Consider the following 25,523-nt stretch of genomic DNA (forward strand, 5'->3'; position numbering starts at 1 on the left):
GCACCACTGTCCCCTCCCTTCCAGCTCTCGGGACTTTTCCAGTTGGACGACAGTTATGAAGGCTGTTCCTCCAAATCTGCTCTGGAAACGGGAGAAAGCATCCAGGGAGAGAGAGACGACGATGAAGAGGAAACCTGAGTATGAAAGAGGAAAGGACAGTAAGCGAATGTCAGCCATGGCTTCTCTGACTTTCTTCTTGGAATTTCGGGGCAACAAACAAAACTGAGGAGAGCTTGGGGTGTCCACTCGCTTGCTCGCCCCTGGGGGAGACGACTAGTTTCTGGGCAAAAGCAGTGCGGGCGAGGGAAGGATGCCCGAGGCCCCCCTCCCCAGAGAACTGACACTTGTTCGCGACACCCGCGGCTCCCCGGCTCCGCCGCGCCGCCCCAGGCCATCCTCATTCCGGGGACAGGCTGCTGGGGCGCCGAGGCCGGGCCCACCCTTAAGCAGAAAGCAGCAGACGGGCCTCGGAGCCCGCGGACCCGCCGCAGGGGCAGGGGGCGCAGGGCAGCTTTCCGGAGCCTCAGGAGCCGCCCACGTCCCGCCCGCGGAGCCCACCCATCCTGGCGCCGGCCGCGGAGACCCTCGGCTGCGTGCCCGCGCCTGCGCAGGCGGTGGAGCCCCCTCCTGGAGGGCTGAGGCCAGGGTTTGTCAACGTTGGCACTTTTGACCCGGCCGGATCGTTCTTTGTTGTGGGGGCTGTCCTGTGCATTGTAGGATGTTTAGCAGCATCCCTGACCTCTACCCACTAGATGCCAATAACTCCGCCGCCCACTCGCCCAAATTGTGACAATCAAAAATGCCTTCAGACGTTGCCTAATTTTTCCTGGGGTGGGGTTTGAGGGGAAATGGGTTGAGAACCTCTTATCGAGCCTTGGTGGAGCCTGAGCGACTCAAACCCCACATGGGCCGAAGACTGTCCCCACCCCTACCCGGCGCTCTTCCTCCCCCGCCTCCCCCTCCCCCCCACCCCCCCCACCCCCCGCCCGCCCGCCCCCATCCCCAGGAGAATGTTCAAGTGATGCTTTTATTACTTTGTTCCAGGGTTGTTTCGTTTCAGAGCAGGTTGGTTACAAGTTAACTTATGAGATATTTAGGTTATATTATCCTAGTTACTTAGAGTTACTTATGCTGAGTTATTTATTTTAGTTATTTTATGTTTTGGGTTACTTTTATGTAGTTAGTTTTTAAAGGTTTTTTTTGTGGTTTGGCGTTAAACTAGTTCACTTTTAGTTATTTCATTTTGAACATATTTTCTGAATTTTTTAATTTTCATAGTTGTTGAGTTATATTCAGAGTTACTTATTCTCAGTTTTTTCTTTTCAATTGTGTCTTTGCCATTTAAAATTTTTTTTCTGTTCTGTATTTTTTCTTATTCCATTTGCAGATTTATTTATTTTCCGGATTATTTAGTATTTAGTATTAGAATTACTTAGTCTATCAGTCAGGATTCAGTCAAGAGAGAGACACCATACCAGTTACTTTAACAGAGAGAATTTAATATAAAGAATTGTTATTCAGCTATTGGAGACTTTAAAAGGAAAACAAAAGTGATAATAAGATGTCATGGAGATTTTAACTGCAAGAAGCAGCTGCCAGCCCAAGGCTGAGGGAACAAAGGGAGGAGGTTGGAGGTGGCCTGCGTGGCTCAGGCGCTCCCTCTGAGGAGGAGGCACTGCCCGGTGGGACAGGAGCCCCAGGAGCTCGAAGGCCTTGGGGATCTGGATGCAGAACTCTGAGGGGGGGCCCTGCCAGCTGGTGCTGGTGTCTGAGGAGGTGTGATGAGGCTGATTATGGAAGTGTTGGGAGAATGGCAAACTGCAGCTACTGGAACCAACTGTTGCTGTCAGGGTGAAGAGCAGTTGCTAGGGGAATGCTGACAGGAACCTGGGCACACAGGGTCCCTCTCCTCTCCTCCAACCTCTGGTCAGTCTGCGCGATGGGCCAAGCCTGACGGGGAGCAGCTGGCAAAGGAGGCAAGTGGCCCCACACCAGGACGCAGAGAACAGAAGGGCGGGCTGGAAGCTGAGAAATCACAGCCAATAACCAGCACTCTGAACTCTGGAGTTACTTGGTTTTAGAGTTAGTTTTGGGTTTAGTCAGTTTGGGAATTGTTAGGGTCACTTTTCAATGGACATGGGATCTGGCTCAGTCTTCGGTCTCCTGATGTGTTTCTGGAATTGAGTGGGTCAACAAACACCGAGAGGAGTGGCTCCCATGAGACTCGAGAAAACCACTTTAGAGTTTAAGAAAAACAGAAATAAGTGTCTCACTTTGTTCATAAAGAAGCCCTTTGAATGCATGACCAAAAAAGGGCAGAGACTAAGGGACAGGCTGTCAGGGAGGGGCTCCTTGGCACCATTGTCCAGCAGAGTGTTTGAAATTTTTCAGAAAGTTCAGCTATGTTGCGCGGCCACCCTCTCATGCCTCCTCTCCTAACAACAAAGTATCTTTCTTGATAGAGTGAGTTTCAAGTTTGTAGACTACAATATTTATTATTTGCACAATACAATAAAGTTTTCCCCAAATCTATAAGAAATTTTATTTCCTTCTACCTGAATTATTTTCCAACCGACATTCTTCCATTTGACTGTAAGAACATTTATTTATTTGTGTATGTATTCACTCATTTCATTCAACACCCATTTCCTGAGCAACCCCGTCATAAGGAAGGTGCTGGCACCGGGAGAGACCAGGGAGGTACAAAGGTGAGTGAGAAGCTCTCAGTCCGGTTGGGGGAGACAGACATGGAAACAGATCATCACAACATGGTGTGACAAGTAGTATGGGGGCTCAGAACCCTGCCACTGACTCTTCGTGATGCAGTCAGGGAAGGGGGGATGTCTGAGCTGGGTCTCCTGGAGCAAGCATTTTGTCCAGGTGGAGAAGAAGGAGAAGGGCGTCCTGGTCTTGCACAGGCCCAGAGGCACGGAGGAGCCATGCACGGCAGGGAGGATGCATTGACAGAGCTCGCCGGGCCACAGGGTTCAGAAAGGCGCTAACATTAAGGGCTGGCCCTGGTGCTTGGCAGACATGGCCTCATTTGGACCCCACAGCCAGTATTCTCATACACTATTGGTGAGAGTGTAAATTAGTGCTAGCTTTTTATAAGACAATTTGCAACAGCTATCAAAATTTTAAAATATGTATATGATTTGATCCAGCAATTCCACTTTTGGGATTTATTTTAATGATATACAAATGAACAAAGATATGTGTACAGGTGTCCATTTTAACATTAGTTTTAATGGGAAAACAAGTAGTGGGAGATGGGGAACACCCGAATGTCTGTGATAGTGTTAAAATTTACCCCCAAATTGATCCTCCTCCCTTCAAAGAGTGGAGTCAAATTACCCTCCCTTTGAGTGTGGGCTGTACTCGTGACTCTAATAAATAGAATGTGGTGGAAGTGATGATAATAGACTTTCAAAACTGGGTTATGAAAAGCATTTTGGCTTCTTCCTCATTCTCTCTCGGATTACTCACTGTGGAAAAAGCCAGCCACCATGTTGAGAGGATACTGAAGCAGCCCTATGGAGAGACCCGTGTGGCAGGAGCTGAAGCCTTTCGCCAACAGTCCTGTGAATGAGCCACTTTGGCAGTAGATGCTCCAGCCCTTCAAACGGCCTCTGCTCCAGCTGATGTCTTGGCTGAAACCTCATGAGAAGCCTGGACCCAGAAGAACCCAGCTAAGCTGCTCTTGAATTCATTACTAGAGAACCATGAGATAATAAATGTTTGTTGTTTTAAGCTACTAAGTTTTGGGGTCATTGTTAAGCAACAACAGATAACAAATATAATATTAAATAATAAAAAGCTGGTTAATAAAGTGTTGTGCTGACATATAGTGGAACTCTATGAAGCTGTTAAAAATAATATCTTCTGCTTGAGATGTAGAAAACTAGAAAGAGTTCCATCCCCACATCTGCAAGATGATAAAATCTGGAAAATATGCAAATTCACAACTTTTCTTGAATTCATGAGAGAGCTGAGTTCACAAGGCAACTGTCTAACCTGAAATGGAAGGAAAGAGAAATGGGACTCAGCACTTGCCTGCCTGGGGCAGGCACTGCCATCCATACACTGGGAGGGAGAATTCAGCTAAAATTGTTAATAGTCTAGTGTGGTTTGCGAGAGAAAATAGAAATCCCGGGGACCAGAGACATAAGGGAAATTTGCATCCACTTGCAGACTTTTCTCCAATGACCTCGCTGGGCACTCACAAAAAAAAGGTTAGCAAGAGTCCTGGGAAAGCCTCCTTCCTGGCACAGACCCAGGGATGGGGAATATCCATTGCTCTGGGAAAGGTATGAAAGTATGCTCAGAGGCTATTGCCCCATCTCTCCCACAGAACAAAAACAGAGCCAACTGCTGGAGGAAGGGCAAGAAACATTTACACCCTTAGGGGGCTGGTAAATCCATCTGCAGCTGGGGAAAGATAACAGAATAAAAACCAAACCTCTGATCCTGCGGGGCAGCAGGAATATGTGCTGGGCCCAGAAGTACTGCTGAGGGAGGGACAGAAATGCTTTGAAGGTCACACCCCAAAGACCCAGGGACATAGTGCCTACGGGACGGAGATGTGGCAGAACAGAGCACCTTACCTCTCAGCCTCCTCCCCTCCCCCAAACACCAGGCTGACTAGCAGCATTGACTAACAAGTAACAGAGGAATACTGCCTGCTGGCAGAGCTACCAGAGCACGGAGAGACTCTCCAGCATACTGCAGGGAAACCTAAAGCTGAGAGTGGAGCAGAGACTGAGAGAAACATTTGGGCAAACAGGCCATGCTCTAAGCACAGGTGACACCTGAGGAATTTGAGGTGTGTGGTGTACTTAGGGTAACTATAACAGCAACAAACCCAAGGATCGACACAGAGGAACGAAGGCTGCAGGAAATGGGAATCACATGAGTCAGCATGGCAGCTTTTTCCCCTTATTATTTACATCTCTTTAACAGATAATTGACTGTTTAAATAAAAAGTAATAACGATGTGCTGTGGAGTTTATAACATATGCAGAATTAAAATGTGTGAAAACAAGAGAGCAGAAGCCAGGAGGGGAGAAACTGAAGTATGCTTTTGTAAAGTTCCTATGTTATATGTGAAGTGGTATGAAATCGTTTGGAGGCACACTGTGATATCTTAAAGATATACTAAATAAAGTATAAGTTTATATACTATAAACTCTAAAGCAAACACTAAAATAACATGACAGATTTACAACTAATAAGCCAACAAATGAGATAAAATAGAATTTTAAACATACAACTAATCCAAGTGTTGGCAGAACAAAAGGAGAAATGAAACTAAGAACAGACTGGAAAAATAGAAAACAATTGTCAAGATGGTAGATATAAACATAACCATATCGATAATCATAGGGCCTAAATACCCCAATTAAAAGGGAGTGATTGTCAAATTGGATATTAAAAATAAGATTGCCCTGTGGCCTACAAGAAACCCACTTTAGGTATAAAAACACAAAAAGGCTAAAAGTAAAAGGATGGATGGGGCTGGCCCCGTGGCCGAGTGGCTAAGTTCATGAGCTCTGCTTCCGGGGCCCAGGTTTTTGCCAGGTTGGATCCTGGGCTCAGACATGGCACCGCTCATCAAGCCATGCTGAGGCGGCCTCCCACATGCCACAACTAGAAGGACCCACAACTAAAATATACAGCCATGTACTGGGGGCCTTTGGGGAGAAGAAGGAAAAATAAAAAATAAAAATAATAAAATCTTTAAAAAAACAAAGAAGTAAAAGGATAGAAAAAGATATGTCAAGACTAATCAAAAGAAAGCCAGAATGACTATTGTCGACCTTAAACAAATAGCCAGTTATTTCTCCAGCAAAAATGGGTTTATTCAGCATCAGCAAAGAATTGTAATTCCTGGTATGCGACCATGGCAAGCCATGTGCAAGTGCTCTGCAAGAAGGGGAGGAGAAAGTCTTTTATAGAGGGGAAAAGGAAGTTGGAAGGACTGTTGTAAACAAAGAGTTCAGAGGTGTAGGGGCGTTTCATTGACTCAGTAGTGACAATCTCTCATTGGCTGAGCTTCTTGCCAATCAAGAAGAGGAAGTCTTTCTTCTTCCTGTTGGGCTCTGGTATCACCATACGGCATGAAAACTCCCTCTGTTGGCCTCTGGACTCTAATTTTAGGAGGTTTCTGTTTACTAATTTTCACACTATGTTAATATAAAACAAAGTGGGTCTCGGAATAAGACTATGACCAAAAATAAAGAAGATCATTTAAAAATGATAAAGTGGTTAATCCTTCAAGAGGACATACCAATCCTAAATGTTTTATACTTCAATAACAGAGCTTCAGAATACACAAAGCAAAAACAGAACTGCAAAGAGAAATAGACAAATCCACAATTATAGTCAGCTATTTCAACTCCTCTCTTGCAAGAACTGATAAACCAAAAGAAAATCAATAAGAATACAGAATACTTGAACAACAGTATCAACTAATTTAACCTAATTAACATTTATGGAACACTGAATCCAGCAGCAGAAGAATACACATATTCTTCTTCAGTGCACACAGATCACTTAACAAGACAACATTGTTATGGGCTGAATTGTGTCTCCTTATGTTTTGTTGGTCTCATCCTATTGATAGTGGTACTATCAGCTAGGAATGCCTGAGCCCCTTCTGCGGCTGTATTACTCATAGTGAGCCCCCCACAGATACTTCCCCTGGGGCCAATGTTGTGGCTGGACCAGCCTTTGTGGTTCTTATTAAGATTGCAGGATGCACTTCAGCAAAAACTATCAGGTAACTTTGAGGACGAAGATTTATTACTCACAAGTTCTGGAAGGTACACAGCACATCTGAGGGCCACACAGTGAGATCATGGTAGAAAGAGAGAAACAGAGCAAGAAGGGAGAAGCCAAAAGAATGTTAAAGAAGAACAAAGTTAGAAGGCTAACAATACCTGATTTCATGGTTTATTATAAAGCTACAGCAATCAAAGCAATTTGATCTTGACATAAATATAAAAAATTGTATCAGTGGAAGAGAATAGACACATATATATGTGGACAACTGATATTCAACAAAGATACAAAAGGACTACAGTGAAGAAAGGATAATCTTTTCAATAATTGGTGCTGGAACAATCAGGTATCTACATGTAAAGCAATGAACTTTGATCCATATCTAAAACCATATGCAATTCTCAATAAGATTAATAGATTTCTCATCAGAGATCACTGAGGCTAGAAGGCAATAAGATGATATATTTAAAGTGCTTAAAAAAAAAAAAAGACTGTTAACCAAGAATTCTGTATCCATAAAACTATCCTTCAAAACTGAGGGAGAAATTAAGATATTCCAGATAAACAAAAACTGAGATAATTTATCACTAGCCAAACTGCCCGACATGAAATATTAAAAGGAGTCTTTTGGGTAGAAATGAAAGGTTGCTAGACAGTAACTGGAATCCACATGAAGAAATAAAGAACACCAGGGAACGTAACTACACAGTAAATATGAAAGAGATTATAAATATATTTTTTGTTTGTGTTAGCTCTGACTTCCATAACAAATTACTATAAACTGGGTGGCTTTAACAACAGAAATTTCTTTCTCACAGTTCTGGAGGCTGGAAGTCCGAGATCAGGGTGCCAGCGTGGTCAGGTTCTGATGAGGATCTGCTTCCGGGATTATAGACGGCTGTTTTTTCGCTGTATCTTCTTCACATGGTGAAGAGCAGAGAGAGGGCTAGCTGTCTTCCTCTTCTTACGTGGACACTAATCCCATTGTGGGGGCCTCACCCTCATGGCCTAAGTACCTCCCAAAGGCCCCACCTTCAAATACTGCCACATTAGGACTTCAGTATATGAATTTTGAGAGAACACAAACATTCAGTCTATAACATTGTTTATAACTCTTTTTTCTTTTATATGATGTAAAAGACAACTGCATAAAGCAATCATTATAAACCCATGTAAACCTGTGAAGATGGGTGCATAAAGATGTTATTTGTATGACGACCACAGCAAAAAGTGGGGGGAGGCAATGGAGCTATATAGAAACATTTTTTATATACTATTGAAATTAAGGTGGTATTAATCTAGATTGTTATAGGCTGAGATGTTAACTGTAATCTTCGGGGCAACCACTAAGAAAATAACTTGTTTTTGTTTTTGTTTTTGTTTTTTTAAAAGGTAGGGCTGGCCCCGTGGCCAAGTGGTTAAGTTCTGCTCTCTGCTGCAGGCGGCCCAGTGTTTCATTGGTTCGAATCCTGGGCGTGGACATGGCACTGCTCATCAGGCCACGCTGAGGCAGCGTCCCACATGCCACAACTAGAAGGATCCACAACAAAGAATATACAACTATGTACCAGGGGGCTTTGGGGAGAAAAAGAAAAAAAAAAGTAAATGGAAGGACAAGGAAAGTAAAATTGTACCCAGAAAATGTCTATTTAACACCTAAGAAGACAATAAATGGAGAAACAGAGGGGAAAAAAAAGACATATAGAAACAAGGAGCAAAATGGCAGACATAAATCTTACCTGAACAGTAGTTATGTTAAGTATAAATGAGTTAAACATTCCAATTAAAATGCAGATATTGGGAAAATTAGTACAAAAACAATGATCGCACTATGTGCTGTCTATAAGACACACACTTTAGATTCAAAGACACAAATAGTTCAGAGTAAAAGGTGGAAAAAGCTATACCATGAGCAGAGTAACCAAATGAGAGCTGGAGTAGCTATAGTAATATTAGACAAAATAGATTTAAAACAAAAACTCACCAAAGATGAAGAAAGACATTTTATAGTGATAAAAGGGTCATTCCATCAAAAATAAAAAAAATCATTGACACATAGGAGCCTAAGAACGGAGCCCCAAAATACATGAAGCAAAAATTGACAGAATTGGGGCTGGCCCCGTGGCTGAGTGGTTAAGTTCGCGCGCTCTGCTGCAGGCGGCCCAGTGTTTCGTTGGTTCGAATCCTGGGTGCAGACATGGCACTGCTCATTAAACCACACTGAGGCAGCGTCCCACATGCCACAACTAGAAGGACCCACAACAAAGAATATACAACTATGTACTGGGGGGCTTTGGGGAGAAAAAGTAAAAAATAAAATCTTTAAAAAAAAATTGACAGAATTGAAGGGAGAAATAGACAATACAACAACGATAATTGGAATCTTCAATACCCCACTTTCAATAATGGATAAAACAGCTAGACAAAAGACCAATCATGAAATATTCTTGAATGACACTGTAGACTAACTAGAACTAACAGACATCTGTGGAACATTCCATCCAAACAAGAGCACATTCTTCTCAAATGCATATACAACATTCTCCAGGATAGATTATATGTTAGGCCATAAAACAAATCTCAATAAATTTGAAAGAACTGAATCATGAGTATGTTCTCCAACCATAAGGGAATGAAATTAGAAATCAATAACAGAAGGAAATTTGGGCAATTCAGAAATATGTGGAAGTTAAACCACAAACTCCTAGATAACCAATGGGTCGAAGAAGAAATCACGATAGAAATTAGAAAATAATTTGGGATGAATGATAATGAAAGCACAGCATACCAAAACTTGTGGGATGCATCTGAAAGAGTGCTTAAATGTTCTGGCTGCCTCTGAAACACCCAGCTCTGGCATCTCTACTCTAGTCAAAGGCAGGAGTCCTGAAAAACAACCTCAAGACTCTGATCCTCTAAGCACCTGCTCAGGAGATTGGTTTCAGGCATCCTCCAGTAAATGTTGCCTGGATCAAGGGATGAGCTTTCTCCTTCAAAGTCACAGGACTCTTACCACGTGTCAGGCTAACTCCTGCTTCCATATATAACTTTTTCCTTCATGGGGCCCTTCAGGGTACTCCATATCCTCTTGGGTCGAGGCTAGACTCCTCTGTCTGGCTTTTTCGGCCTCTCCAAGATGGCACTAACTTGATTTTTCAACTGTAGTCCCTACTACTCTCCAGTACCCTCCAGTCAGGCTCATCACCACCCATGAGATTTTACTCCCTGTGGTCCAGCAGAAGGCGTACAGGCTTCAGGGCCAGACAGGCCATGATGCAAATCTTAGCCTGTTGTGTGATGTTGAGGGGTTCAGTTTCCACATAGTAAAACAGGGATTTTAAAAAAACCTGCCTGTAGACACGCTATATGCATTACACAGTGTCAGGCGTATAGTAGGGATTCCTTATATGGGAATTATTATTATTATTATCCCTGCTATTCTCCAACTGTCTAGATCCTCTATGACCTTCAAAGTCTCTCCAAGGTCCAACCACCATAAAGTCATCTCTCACTATTCCTTTCCTCATCTAGTGTGGCTCTAATCAGAAAGCAATTGGTTAGTCACTCTCTGGCTATTATTGTATATCAACAGAAGTTTTTTCTCAACCAGGCAGCGAGCAACCTGAAAGGATATATTGTATTCTAGTCAAGAACACCTCTTCAGTGGTAGTACAGCATAGTGCTTAAAATCCTAGACACAGGCCCGCCTGGTGGCGAAGTGGTTAAGCTCTCACGCTCTGTTTTGGCAGCCCAGGATTCATGGGTTCAGATTCCCGGCACAGACCTCCTAGCACCACTCACCAAACCACACTGTCGTGGCATCCCACATAAAATAGAGGAAGTTTGCCACACATGTTAGCTCAGGGTCAATCTTCCTCAAGCAAAAAGAGGAAGATTGACAACAGATGTTAGCTCAGGGCCAATCTTCCTCACCAAAAATCCCGATCTTAGACTCTCGAGCCAGACTGGATTCATAGCCCAGCTTCTTCATTTACCTAAGTGACTCTAGGCAAATCATTTGCCCTCTCTGTGTTCAGTTTCCCCATCTGTGAAATGGGACAGCAATAATAACAAGTGACACATAGAGTGGCTGTGGGGCTTAAATGGAATAAGAAGCGTGTCTGGCACATAGCATCTACTTAATTATTGTCTATTGAATAAATTGACTCAAAGACCAGAATGTTAGGCAGGTAGTTGCTGAAATTAGGTTGACTGGCACAAGTCAATCTCCTTCCACCATAAAAATTAAATTTGGCAACACACTAGTCACTTTGGTAAGTTTGCTTGATTAGAGTGTTAAGAGCAACATAGTAAGATAAAATAGTTGTAGCCAAAGTTGTTTTTCAGGAAATTATTTGAGACTCAGCTGAAAGCCCTAAACCCCATAATTAGGAGGGTATCCTAATATACTGCCTAAATGTAAATGTAAATACCTGTGAGTCCTAAAAGATTGACTGTCATTGTCCTGTCTAATTAATAAAGGAAGGAGATAAGACCTGAACAGATTGCCTTTCAAAGATATTGAGTATTTTTTATGTCCAGAAGTTTTTGGTTTGTAAAATCACCTGGGAGTACGCATTATTATCCCCATGACGCAGCAGAAGAAACTGAGGCTCAGAGAGGTTACTCAAGAGGTTAGGCAACTCATGGTTACAGCTGATGAGTTGGCAGGGCCAGATTCAAACCCAGATCTCCCTGACTCCCAGCTCACTCTCCTCCCATCCTCACAAAGTGAGGTCCTCAGGTGAGGCCCAGGTGACGTGACCTTGGGCGTCCAACTCAGACTTTCTGTGGATATGCACAGAGACAGACAGTGCTCCAGCTACCGAGTTTGAAGACTCCTGTCACCCTTCTGCCTGAGGGACTGGTCTTCTCCTGGCTGAAAAGACTGTCTAGGTTTACAGAAATGTGCTCACGATCTTAGAGGAAAATGGAGACCCAACTTATGAGAGAAGGAAGCTGGCGCTGCCCCAGATCCACCACCTCTTGTGCAGAAGTGATCTCAGGTGCCCTTTACCTCCCATCCCCCATCCCTGCCCCTCACAAACTCTACAGGCAGAGATGAAAGTGTCTGCTGTCGCACAAGGGCCACTTGCGGTTTCCCTCCCAGCTCAGTGCACCACTTGGGAGGGCCTTCAGCCACTTCTCATTATGTAACTTATTTCAGTTTCTTTGCCACAAGTGAATGAGGGCCAAAGGGAGGCATCTTCTTTGTTCTCAGAGCCTGCCCTGGAACTAGCCGCGTGCCATTCGGAAGACGCAGCTGTGCCGAGTGTCGAGGCAGTGGCTCTCCCTCCCTGGCTCCCCAGCCATGGCCTGGCAGCTCTCTGCAGTGGTGGTGCTCTTCGTGTCCCTGGCTGGTGAGTGATGCACATGATTTCCATGGTGACTCTGCCATGTCTGGTCCTATTAAATTTAATGCATTCTAGCGTACTGCCCAAGGTGGGTCAGGACAGACTGAAGCAGCTGTAGTAGCTGCAGCTCCTGTGGGCACTTGGCTTGGGAGCATCTCCTGCTTACTATTGCACACATGTGGAGCACATCTTCATTTTTTTCCAAGGGTTTTAGCAGTTTGGACTTGTTTTCCATAAGTCAGGTAGAGTAGCTGTCAACCCCAGAAGACAGTGACACTGTCTCTGGTTCCCAATTGGGTTCTGGGCACCTTATCAGGGAAAGTTTGTAGAAATCACTTAGATTTAAGAGATGGAGAACTGAATCAGGGCTTAGAAATGGATTCTTGCTACATTGTCCAGGAAAAGCACATCGTGTCTTGCTTTTCCTGTTTTTTCTCAAACAGAAATGCTATATGTATATTACATAAACTGAATCGTGAAGATGAATGAGATGTGGTGTAACAAATTGTGCCATTTCAGAAAGGTGTAAGACAGGGTGTCAAAGATTTTTTTTTTTTTAATTACCATTATACTTCAGATCAGAGAGGTTCTCTGGGAAACTGAGCTTTTAATGATTATTTCATGTTCCTACCCGCTGCTTTCACCAAGAACATTTTCTCCCTAGGACATTGAGGGCTCTTGTGTGCTGTTGTCAAGTTTGCTGGTTAATTCGCAATTCTTTCTAGAACCACTGAATTGAAAATGTGAGGGAACTGGCTCTGTCCACACGGCCCTGCTCACATGCTAAAATGGGGGACACAGTGGCACTTGATTGTAACATGAATTGTCATGAAAGTTGGGTGAAGGGTCAGGCGAGTTGTCCCAATCTAAGTTGTTTTTCCTTGTGCCACACTTTCAGAATTAGAGTTTCACATTCTTTTGGAGGCTAAAGGGGAAGTCCTCATTACATTTAGCAGGGCAAGCTAATAAAAAAGCAGATCTCCTTCTAGCAACAACCTTCAGGGACCTGGGTGTGAGCGCCAGTTCAATGGCTGATAGATGTCTGGCGGATTCAGGAACGCAACGAGCGCTCCATCAATGCAAGGGCAGGTGGAGAGAAAATGCCCATGTTGCCCTTTCCTCTCTGGGCAGCAAATTCTCAGAGGTGAACTGAGTGAATGAAGCATGTGAAGGTGCTGGAAAAGGTTTCATTTTCCAGATGAAAGTACTGAGGCAGGTGAAGGAATTGCTCATGATCACTCAGCTAGCAAGTGACAGCCCTGAGATTTACATGCAGGAAGTCCAGCGTCAAGGTCTGTGCTCTGCACTCCTGTGCTGCACGGCCCTGCATGCAGCGATTCAAGACATACTTGTTGAATCGAAGCAAAAACTGTTAGTCATTGGCTAGGAGAGAAACAGCTTCTAGGTAAATTAGCCATTTAGTCTTTGCTTCTCTGGCTCCAGATTCCTCCCCTATAAAATGACGGGATTTAAGTTTGTGTCTAAGTCTAGGTTCAGCTGCACGTAAGGGACAAGCCCCCAGATAATAATGAATTAAACAAGAGAAATGTTTGTTTGTCTCTCAAGTGAGAACAAGTCCAAGACCAGGTCTGATGTGGGGGCTCGTGATGTGGACCCACCATCCTATGAGTGACTTCCACCTGCAAGGTCTCCTCATGGTTCTAGGTGTCTGCTGAGCTCCAACCATCATATACAAGTGGCAAGCTGGTTACAGGAGGAAAGTGGAAAGGCAATAGAGAGGCCATGTAGGTGATGGAGGTCCCTTCATGCAGCCTTCCCCGAAGGCCCACATAACCCTCCCACTTCTATCGCCTTGACTCAAACTCAGTCACACGTTCCCACCTAGCTGGAAGGGAGGCTTGGACCTAGGGTTCTTTATTCCAGGCAGCAAGTGCTCTGCTTGAACTCATGATTCTGTTATCAAAGAAAAAGGAGAGACTGGATTTGGGGGTAGTCAGCCAGTAGTCTCTGCCGCAGGGCTAGAGCCCCTTCTGTTCAAGGGTTCTCTTTGAATCTCAAGTCCCACAGGAAACTAACAGAGGTAGATTTACATCTTTTTGCTAAAAGGTCTAAGGTTAGGCTGTGAAACTGTGAGCAGAATCTTGCTAAGGGCCCACCCCTGCCACCCCACACGTCTAAAAACGGTCTTCCTGCTGCACCCAGCTGGGCTGCTTCTGCTGCCCAGGGAGGTGCCAGAGAAAGTGCTCGGAGGCTAGCCTCAGTTCCCTGCCCCTGGATGTGGCCACAGGGCTCCATTTACCCCCCCAGCTGTGATCCTTAGAGCTCTGCAGGCAAAGTATAGCCTCCAAGACCTGCCACTCCTGCTCCCTGCTGGGCCCCCAGCTCACCTCCCGTTCCCCACACCCTCCTTATGTTCCATCACGACCCCCTTGCTGTTCTCCAGAGCCTCCGTGCCTTTGCACACCCTCTTCCTGCTGCCTGGAAGAATTTCTCCTTGTGTTGGATTCCCACCCCATAGAACTTGGGGCCTGCCTCCATGATAACACTTGTCCACTTGAAGAGTGTGGTCCCTTTTTGTATCTGCCTCACAAGGCTTTGAGCCTCTGAGAACCAAGAACTACCCCAAGTGCCTGGCCTGGAGCTTGGCTCAGAGGAGGCTCCCACATATCTGCTAACTTGAGTGTGGCAGGGAACCAGGCAGAGGCTATCTGGGAGGGACCGACCGTAGGGAAATACCTAGAAAAGCCCAGTATTGTCACTGACTTTCCCAGGGCCTGGCCCACGAGTCATCTCTCAGTTCCACCTGTGGGTTATCGGGGAACCAAAACCTTCTCACACCTCTTCCTGCAGCTCACCATCGAGCAGACTTCAAGCAATGGGCCAGGGCCCTGAGGTACTTGTTTGCTCAGTCTCCTGAATCCTGGAGAGGAGATGCTGGGGTGCAGCGGTGGGGACTTGACAAATCAGCATGCAGACTCCAGGGCTGTGTTCTTTTGAGGAGAAGGAGGGTCGAGACAGAGTCTGAGCTATATCCTACCCTTGCTTCTGCACACTGCCTTCTTTGTGGGTTTCAGACAGACCTGTGAGCTTGACTAAACCTGTATGGGGCCAGAGGTCCCATTTAAAAACTGTGACCCAATTTTTACAAAGATTGGTCATATATGTGTGGTCATATGTATAGATTTTGTAAAACAGAGTATTTCTCGGGGTATTATTTCCATTTAGTACCTAACACATGAACTTTATGGGGCATATTACAATGCACAGCACACCTAACCCGGTCAGTTTTCCATCTAATCACCTGACCCCCTTTTATACCCTACACTCCCACAGGGAGATGGAGAGAGGAGGGGAGGGCAAGAGAGGGGAAGGAGAAGAAGGTTTGAACAGTATTTCCCAGACTGGTTCAGTCTGTAACACACTCTGACCAACTTTTGGTCACTTTTGGTCCAGCCACCTGCCAGCCCAGCCTGTCCACTACAAAGTCATGTACCATATCAAGACGCCATAACTGCCATCACCTCCAGCCACTCCTCAAATACTGCCTACACACCAAGCACACCTTGACGGGGCACCATGAGTCTTCTTGTCCTGTTTGGGATGCTGTGCATTCGTGAGTGACCACTGTGCTTTTTTCCCCTTATTTGAGTTCCTTCATCACTAGTGAGAGAGGTGTTCAAATCACATTATTAGGAAGGAACCTCCTTTTACAGGTGTGTTACTCAGTTGAGGAAATTCTACTCAGTTGAGACGATTTGCTTTAACTCATGAGCACGAGCTGTACACAGTGGGATTTTGTCAAAGACCTAATGATGTCCCCAAGAGAGCAAAAAGCAAGTGATGTCCAGTCTCTGAGAGTTCCCGGCAGCAACCTTTGCTTTTTACTACAGGATATTCCTAGAAACCACATCTGAGAGTGAATTTTCTTTCTCCATAGTAATAGTATGAACTGAATGGGGTTCCTGTTGGATTCCTGACCGAGGAAACAACCCCTCAGGTTGAGCCCAAATGAATTATGAAAATAAATCTCCAACAACTGTCAACCTTCATAACAATCCTGAAAGGAAAAATCTTGCTCCAGGCTCTATAATGTGGCCATAAGGTTCCACACATAGTGATTTTACAAAGACTTACACAGTCAACCTCCAGCCCATAAAATCCACGACTCTCAAGTATGATACATTTCACTTATCCAAATAAACATTTTAGATACAAAAAAGACTCTTTAATGATAGTCTCCAGTAACTTAATGTCATTAATAATAAGTCTTTTTGAAGGTTATCCAAGGCTATGTGAACTACCACTTTTTCCCCCCATTTGGCAAGCCAGCTGTGCAGAAATAATTCCTAAGTGTTACCACTGGGTTTAAAGTTAGAAGTTTCCTTTGAGAAAATAATCACTATTTTAGTACATGAGCCTTTGAAAGCCTCACCAAGGACCTCCATTATGAGGGTTTGGTGAATTGAGGTCACTGGAAGGGCGCCTACTCTTTTCTCCTCTGCTGCTGTTTCTTCTCTCACCATTCCTCCCAGTGAGGCACCCATCCCCACCCATCCCCAAATCCAAGGGCAGGCTTTGGTTCAGGCAGGGGCTCAAGTCTCAGCTCCAAAATTTATTAGTGCTGTGATTGTGGTCAAGTTGATGGAATTTACTAAATCTGAGTGTCCTCATCTGAAAGATGGATAAAGACAGTACCCATCAGAGGGTTTTTGAGAGGAGTTGGTAAAAGATGACCCTTGACTTGAGGCCTGCCATAGTAAGTGTCTAGTAACTTGGAATTTTTAGTGTTGTTATTCTCGGAATAGTAACCACTTAGAAATGTATTGAATGGAAGAGGGAGATAGTACCGGAGTTTATGGATGATTTCGATGAGATGTGAACTTCAGGACTCTACAAACACCAGCATAGAGTGAGCTCCCATCCCTTCTCCCCCATGTTCACCCAGGTCACTGCCCAGCACAAGAAGCTACAGCTCCAATGAGCGTAAATACAGTGAAACCACTGCACAGAACAGGCAGAGCCATCTCTCTGTGTGCCTGACCGTAAACACTTAAGGAACATCGTTTGCACTTTGTCCAATTTTCTGGCTTGCCACATGCCTGGAAGGAGACAAGGATAGGCCTATTCTGGTTGGAAAAAAGCCAGAGGCCTTTGCCCTTAAGGGATGCCCAGGAGAGAACCTGTGACAGTAACACACGCTGTGGGTATGCTTAATGGTCCAGGAAGACTTTCACTTAAACCAACTTGTTTGAGGCTTACCATAATCCTAGAAGGTCTACAACACTCTTATCCTCACTTACACATTCAGTTATTTATTCCTCCACCCCATACCCACCGAGCACTTTCTATGCACTGGCTCTGGTGGTGCAAAAAATACACGCAGTTCCCACCTGGAGGTTGCTTTTAATGTTGTGGGAGAGACGTACAGTGAATATAAGCCAATAAACAATTTTATAATCAGGACTGATATTCTGCTGGTACACACTGTCTGGCCAAGCTTATTATTAAATGTTTGAAAACCATCCCCTTATATAATTACAAGTTGTGACTAGTGCAGTGAAGGCAATGAATACAACACTGCGATGGACAATCATGGGGGTGGGAGCTATTTTATGTTAGGAGGAAGGGAGGACTCTCTGAGGAGCTGACATGTAAGCCAAACCATAAAGGACAGCCTACCAGAGGTATCCGAGCAGTTATGGCTTAATTTTCTTTCTTAGTTGAGAAAGGCTGGGCCATTCAAAATGTGAAGTAAAGAAATGACTGGAACTGGTCTATACAATATTTCAAAAAACTGGTGGCAAGATTAAAACATGGAAGGGAAATGAATCTCTCATGGTTGGAGGTAATTATGCATAGATTGGATGAACATGTGGCAAATATCCATAGGTACAATTCACACATCAGATTAGGGTTTGGACTAGATGATCTTTAAGGCCCACTTTGGACCTGGGATTATATGATTCTATGCAAATGGTACAACTCTGCGTAAATCTTTCTCACCATTGTTCCTGCAGCCCCAGCTCTATCAGGTCATCACAGCGGCACCCCACCCAGGAACACTCTCTACCTAGGGACACTCTCTGGAGTCACATTTGAAGATGGGGAATGAAGAGGCATCGACACTTAGATAGCTCGCTGAGCATGATCACTTTGGGGTGTTAGTACCACACACCCCACACAGTCAAAGGGGCTGCATGCAGAAGGGTATCTGCCATAGGATCACAAGCCTGTAAAAAACATGAGAGCAACCAACACATTAAAACTGTGGCCTCACGGTAGAATCTTGGGTAATCTTTACTTCATTGTTATATTCTTGTAAGTTTCTCCCAAATCTAAAAATATGCATGTTAATTTTTAATGACGAACCATTAAAATGGAAGTGGGAGAGGGACTCTTTCCCTCGCTCATGTGAGCTATTACTTATTTGTTAATGCTTTTGTTTCCTAATTTGCAGTGATTTTGTATTATGGCAGTCACGTCAGAGCGAATGTGTTTCCAGAAATCACGGACTATTCTCAACCTACCACAGCGGCAACCATGCAGACCAGAGCGCAACCTTCCCTCTCGCAACCAACTAACCAAGTGCCTCACAAAACTTTGGCAACAAGATCAATGGATGGTCAGGTCACCTCTCAAACAGCTGCCACAACCGTCAACCCTGAGACCCCAATCACACACACGACAATAAAAACTGCAGCAGTAACTTCCCTGGTAACTACAAACAGCACCCTGTCCACCAGCCCAATAACCAACACCCTACTCACAACTCTGGCTACACCCGACAACACACACACCACCACTCCAGTCACTGAGGCTACAATCGGCCCCAGTGCAGGTCCTGGTTCACCGCCCACCACCATCACCACCACCTCATCAGCCTATACAACTGGAACCAGGTCATCGACTGTCAGCCACACAACTGGGAAAACCACCCAACTCAGTAACCAGACCACCCTTCCAGCAACTTTGTCCACCTCACCACACAACAGCACAACCAGCCAGAATCCCGCTCACTCCACCCACCCCCCAGGACCAACCACAGGCACATGCAATACCACCCAAACGGCCTCACCTACCACCACGGCTCCTGGGCCCACCCTCGCACCTCAGCCCTCGTCAGCCAAGACTGGAATGTACCAAATTCTAAATGGAAGCAAGCTGTGCATCAAAGCAGAGATGGGGATACAGCTGACAGTTCAAGACACAAAGTCGGTAAGTTGGGACCATAGGACTGTAACGCTATCTTCAAAAATTCTGAGTGGAGTTTGCCTTGCCAAGAATGAACACTCCTCTGCATCTTCTGTCTTTTAATGAAATGAATAGCTGTGAGCTCCTCTTTCTCCAATGTGCTCCATTAAAAGGTGAATCTGTTTTAGAAGACATATAAAAATAGAAACCAAGGGTGACTGGAAAACACGCCAAAATTTTAAATATGCGCATCCATCACTTTTAGCAGGCAGAGTGTTGGGGTGTGTCCAGTATGGACCCCAACCTGGCCCTACCCCTCCGGATGACTTTCAAGCCTCAGCAACTTTCCTGGGAAATGAGAAATTTGTATTAGATGGTCTCCATGGTTCCAGCCAGCTGTACCATTAATGTGAAAAATCCAGATTAACAAGAAGTTGGGGGGAGGGGGGACGGGTGGCTAAGATTCTTTGTAGTACCTTTCAACCTATTTCCTTTAACAAAAATTAAATTCCATGCAGTTTATCAGGAATATACCTATCAGGAATTATCCAGAAATTCTTCTCTGTGAGAGAACTCCATGTTAAAAAGTGTTTTGAATCTAACAGTTTGCAAATGAGAGTTGTCTTTCAAGGACTTCGAAATTCTCAAGTGAATACCCACGAGCCTTGAGTTTCCGGCTCACGTCCTAGCCTGTGCTTCTGGTTCCCTAGCTACAGTTTTCGTCTACATCTCATTGACCTGATCTGTCTTTTTTTGGTTTAGGCTTCTCCACCTCAGGGATACTTCAACATCGACCCCAACACAACTCAAGTCTCAGGGATCTGTGGCTCCCGAAAATCCAACCTTCTCTTGAATTTCTGGGGCGGATTTGTGAATCTCACATTTACCAAGGTAAGCACTGAGCTCCTTCCTACTAGCTGGCTCTGGCATCGCTTTCCCTTTCCCTCACCCTGCGGCCCAGTGGTGCAATCCCCCACTTCACTTTAAGTTCCAGGGGAAATAGATCTGAGAGCCTTTTGAGGTATTCTCTGATAAGAACGAGGGGCATGGAGATGGAGAGGAGGGAAGTGTCGACATCTCATGTTTGCCTTCTTCCTCCTTCGACCTCCTTTGTGCAGCCCAAGAAGGGCTTCGAGGCCTCTTAGAGGAGATTTGGCCTTGGGGAGCCTGGCCACAGGTGCCCTTTGCAAAGCATCCAAGGAGGAAGTTGTGCAGATAAACGGACCCATAGAAATTCCCAGTGGCACAAACAAACAGGATTATTCTAAAACCAAAATCAGATGTCACAATGGGTCTTTCCAACCACGGCAGGCAAAATTTAGGGACTAACCAGGTATTGGGTTTTCCAGACCATCTTCTGGAAGGGGGTAGACAGCGCAGTAGAATGGAAAGAGCACAAATGTGCAGTCAGAGAGTCTTGGCTGCAAGTTTGATCCTCACTTGTTCTCCTTGTGACGTCAGGCAGGCAGCTTAACCTGTTTGAGCTTTATTTTATCATTTAAAAAATGGGAGAAAGGTATTAAAGATCACCTCTGTAGAGAACGGTGTCCAGTACATGGAAAGTAGTTGTGCAACAGCCAGTAGCTATGATTACAGTGACCGAAATGGGTAAATGTCTTGGGGGTACATTACTGGTCATCCCACTCTCAAAGGAGAGACTTGTCCCTGCTTGTCCCAAAGTGTCTTTCCAATAGGCCAAGTAAGAGCCAGAGAGGAGGCCCCTTGCAGCTGGGACTCACCTGTCTAATGTGACCTCTGAAGTTAGAGGGGGTCTTGGTTAGCAGCTCTTGGAAGGGAATGAGCATAGACTTTGGGGTCAGACCAATCAAGATTGACTCTCAGCCGTAATACTTACTAGCTTGGTGATCTTGGACTAGTTGGGGCATGTTTCCTAATCTAGCAAATGGAAATAATTACACCTACTTAGTAGGACCCTTGGGAGAATTAGAAATGGTCTCTGTAAACCATCTAGCACAGTGCTTGGTACGTGACAGTGTTCAATAAAGAGGGGGTTGTTATCATAGTTGTTGTTATTATTAACTTGATCTCAAAGGCTTTATCTTCCTCATGCCTACTTTTCTCCTTAAGGTAGAGATGCCCTTGAGAAATCAGTGGTTTCCTTTCAGTATCAAATGGGGAAAACATAACCCCTCACATGAGAAGAACGTTCAGGGCAGAGTAAGTGCTCCATTCCTGGACAACAGAGATTACACTGTAAAGGTGTCAGGAAGTTTTTAAAAGTCACTTCAGCAAATGGCAGAGGATAGAGAGAGAAGCATTTATGCCTCCGTTCAGGGCTTGATTCCACCCAGACAACTGCCTGTGTGAGTAACTGCCTAAAGGAAGGCATCGGAACCCCCCAGCATTTGTCTGTGGCACACAATGGCCACTGCTGCCAGGCCTGAGGCAGAACGGCAAGCAGGAGTTTCTTTGGCTCCTGTCCAGGTCTCTCTTTGCTCCTTTCTTCTACCTCCTGAGGCCCCCATCCCTGCCTTCCCAGAATCAGGCTGGGCTCTGTTTGATCAGACTCCACCCAAGTATAGAATCCCTGCCTTTCTGGAAGTCCTCTGTGCCTCCAGACGTGTGGGCAGGAAATGAGTGCCCAGATAGAGCTAGAAGGACCAGCAAGGCCTCCCTCCCTCCATCCACTTCAGAAAGGAGCAAGGTGAGCCAATCGCAATCCAGAACCCCAAGCATTGCAGTAGCTGCTTTTCCTGAGTCTCGCCAGCCAAGTTCACTTTATTCATTCCATTCCCCCGGCACCCATTCCCCAAGAGGCTACCACCTTAGCCATGTGAAGAGGAACTCTGCTTTCAGGCTCAGAGAAGGTCAAAGTTCCCGCCAGCCTTAGTCCTTCTGGGAAATTTCTGCATTTTGAAAGAGAACTTGGTTAAGCCAAAACGGTGGCCACAAATTCAAAGATTACAGGGGCTAAGCATAGAACTTAATGAGGGAAGTAGGCTAGGAAAAATTTCTTCTTCCTTGAAATGGGTAGTCCTTATTTTTCATTCTCCCACTTTTGATGAAGACTACATTTTTCCATTAAATCTGCATAAGGAAAATGTTAGAGTAAATGTGAGATGACAAGTGGCAAGCCTCAGTGGTGAAGAGACAAAGGCAGGGGTAGGGACTGCCTGTCCTCCCCACAGGGGGCAGCCAGTCCTCAGCTCTGGCTCGTGGTGCCAGTGGCTGGGCTGGCATCTAGCCCCAGGACTGTCCCTGTCTTTTATGGTGGGCACTCATTCTGGATGGTTGGGTGTCCATTCTGAGTGGCTACTGCCCTACTGTGCCATTTGCTAAACCTTTTACATATCCCCTCTGTCTGGTGATAATGGGAGACCCGTGTTGCCAGATCTTCTGATTGTTCAAGAGAAGGCAGAAATCCAGATCTTTTTTTAAAAGCACGTGATTTTTTAGCGTCGGCAGCACATTTTTTAAAAATTTGAACACTATGCTGGCCAAGCAAAACATACCTGTGGGTCCACTTTGGCCTGTGGACCCCGGTGGACTGTCTAGATGGCAGGAAAGCCATCTAGATTCTTCCACAAGAGAAATGGGCTCAACAATTCCGTCAGCCACTTTTTAATTGTCACCACCGTCTAGACCAGCGTTTCTCAACAGCAGCAGTATTAACATTTGGAGCCAGATAAGTCTCTGTGATGGACGCCCTCCTGTGCTTGTGGAATGTTGAACAGTATTCCTGGCCTCTACCTATTTGATGCCAGTAGCAACATCCAACCCCAGTTGTGACAACCCCAAATGTCTCCAGACATTACCAAACGTCCCCAGACATTACCAAATGTCCCCTGGGGGGCAAAACCACCCCTGTTTGAGAACCACTGCTCTAAAGAAAAAGAGCGCCTTGGAAAATAGGAGTTTACATTAGTTATAACATAATAAATGTTATAATTGAGAGCCAAGTTGTAGAAAGATAGCCGGATGCTGATTTATCAACCAATTTATCAATAAGAATTTACTGAGCACCTACTTTGTCCCCATCACTGAGCTAGACATTACAGGAGAAAACAAAAGTCAGAGAGGCTGTAGTTCCAGCTTTCAAATCATGTAGAATAATTTGTAATTTTAAAAATTGAAACACTGCCAGTGATAGAAACGTAAAGAAAAATCTGCCTTCTAAACTGTCACTTGATATTGGACAAGTTGCTAGCTCTCTCACTGAGCCTCAGTTTCCTCTTCTGTAGGATGGAGCCAACCAGCACCTCTTTGATTGGGCTGCTGTGAGGGTGATCTGGGCTGGCATCTGTGAGAGTGCTGAGCAGGGGGTCTGGCTCATGGTGGGATTAGGAGAGGTGGGTTCCCTTCTCATTTCTCTCAGTTTTATCTTTTCAAGAACTGAAAACCTTCCCACATCAGCATCTCATTTGATTAAGGTGGCTTGCTGAAAGTCGTTCAGCCCCTTCAGGTGCAGAATAAATATACCTTTCTTCCCCCCACTCCCCACAACTTCCTTCCTGCTTGGATAGTTAGTTTTAAAACCGTCTTTCTGTCCCTTTGTGTAGAGTTTATTTTTGTGTGCTCTACACTATCGCTTTCTCCTCCACCTGGTTGGCGGGGCAGCTCAAGGCCCCCAGCCCTGGCTCCGGGACGTGGGAGGAATCAGTCACCCAAGGGAAGAGGCAGCAGGGCCAGGCAGTGTATCAGCCAGCCGAGTGTGGCAATCCAATGCTGCCCACCCACCTGGTGCTTCCCCAGGCCTTTCAGGGGCCTTTGGAGCCCTCTTAGCTTATAGATTCCTGAGAGCTGTTAGAATTCAAATGCAAACATCCTCAGAGGGCGCTATTTAGAATGTCCCACGTGGGCTGTACCATTTCCTGCCCTATTCTCCCTCTGCCTGGAATGCCCGTCCCACCCCTAAGCCCCCTTTTGCATTCATCCTTTAAGATGGCTCAATTATCTTCTCCCTATGAAGTCTCCCCTTTCCCACCCCCATCTCTACCCCAGGTAAAACCAAGAGATTTTCTTCTCTTGGTTTCCTGAGCCTCCTTTAATGCACCTGTCACACATTTTGCCATCTTGAAGGCAAGTCAATGACTTATTCACATGTCTTTGTAGTGCCCAGCCCTGACTTTGTATGTAATAGATCTTTAGCAAATGTTTGACAAAGAAATGAACCAATAATGGAGTGAATCTAAATTTCACAGAGAACTCTGGGCCAACTTGCCAAGAAGTAGCCCAGCAGCTCTAAAAAACAGCCTCTTTGGCTTCCTTTTGCTGTGTCTAGAGCAAAGGTTTCTTGATGTAGTCACAACAATGCTGAGCAAAATAGGCCTGATTGATGTTGAAGACAGAATCCACATCCTAAACATCTGTGACTATGAAATTGCCACTATACAATTGCAGAAATCAAGGAGAGGACCCTGGGCCTCGTGGTCATTGGTATGCTGCCTTCCTGGGCAAGCTTGATTGGCTGTCTTATGCTGGACCCCATCCTTGCAAAGGAGGATGTTAAGGTTCCTTGAGGAATTAGGATCTCTTTGATGAGATATTGTGGAGCTCTCTTTAGATGCGGGCAGTGAGGAGCCACTGTGTCAGCATCCCATTGGTTGAAGAGTGAGTTGGCACTGTTGCAAGTAGTCCCTTCAAATAGACATTCTGTGAGTGCTAAAGTGCCATATTTGGCTGTTAGGAGTCCTTGGCCCCCTTTTGTGAATGCTGATGGGTACAGAAAGGATTTTTACTTTGTCTTCAAGAATCTGGCATTGGAGACATTTGTCAGTCTCCAACCCAAACCCCAAATGAGAAAACATCTGGCAGAGAATGATCCACTTGGGTGTCAAAGGAGAAAGCAGGCATTATAAACTGCATACCGTGCGGCATGTCATTTACCCTGGGCTTTGGGTTGGATCTGACACCTGCCTGAAGCTCCCAACACCACCCCACACCCCAAATCTTCTCCTCCGTATCCACCCAGCTCCCATCCCCCAGAGCTGAGGTTTTAGCTCGGGTTCTGTAATCAATAGGTTCTTTAATCAATCAACCTAAGCTTAGTTCACTTGCTTGCTCTTTCTTTCTTTCTCTTTGTAGTAGATCTAAGCTGTAAGAAATAGGTAAAAATTATCACTTGAGCTCAATGAGAGAGGTTTACTGGGAAGAGACAATCTAATTGATTATTACTGCTGTTAATAACACTAGTTAATTTGAGTAAAGACTGATAAGTTTTTTACATGGATTCCTTCATTTAATCCTCACATCAACCCAGGAAGTAAGTCTTGTCGT

At 45.1% G+C, this 25,523-nt stretch overlaps 2 protein-coding genes across 14 annotated transcripts in view; both read left to right on the top strand.

The window, feature by feature from the left end:
- The window catches only part of MCF2L2 (MCF.2 cell line derived transforming sequence-like 2), a 230,185-nt gene extending 227,646 nt beyond the window's left edge, over window positions 1-2,539 (top strand). For 8 of the 11 annotated variants that reach the window (XM_070509354.1, XM_044771143.2, XM_070509350.1 and 5 more), the window contains one exon: window positions 25-795. In XM_070509354.1, coding sequence (XP_070365455.1) covers window positions 25-138 — 114 coding nt within the window. In that variant the 3' untranslated portion in view covers window positions 139-795. Of the gene's footprint in view, window positions 1-24 lie in introns of all 11 variants that reach the window. The other 3 variants (XM_070509356.1, XM_070509355.1, XM_070509351.1) reach the window with 3 other exon arrangements.
- A 9,331-nt stretch (window positions 2,540-11,870) lies between these two features.
- The window catches only part of LAMP3 (lysosomal associated membrane protein 3), a 33,257-nt gene continuing 19,604 nt past the window's right edge, over window positions 11,871-25,523 (top strand). For all 3 annotated transcript variants that reach the window (XM_014846236.3, XM_014846235.3, XM_044771147.2), the window contains exons 1-3: window positions 11,871-12,140; window positions 18,553-19,310; window positions 20,049-20,177. In XM_014846236.3, coding sequence (XP_014701722.2) covers window positions 12,092-12,140; window positions 18,553-19,310; window positions 20,049-20,177 — 936 coding nt within the window. In that variant the 5' untranslated portion in view covers window positions 11,871-12,091. The remainder of the gene's footprint in view (window positions 12,141-18,552; window positions 19,311-20,048; window positions 20,178-25,523) is intronic.

This window comes from Equus asinus, chromosome 5 (assembly GCF_041296235.1).
Source record: "Equus asinus isolate D_3611 breed Donkey chromosome 5, EquAss-T2T_v2, whole genome shotgun sequence".
In the NCBI taxonomy this organism is placed as follows: Eukaryota; Metazoa; Chordata; class Mammalia; order Perissodactyla; family Equidae; genus Equus; species Equus asinus.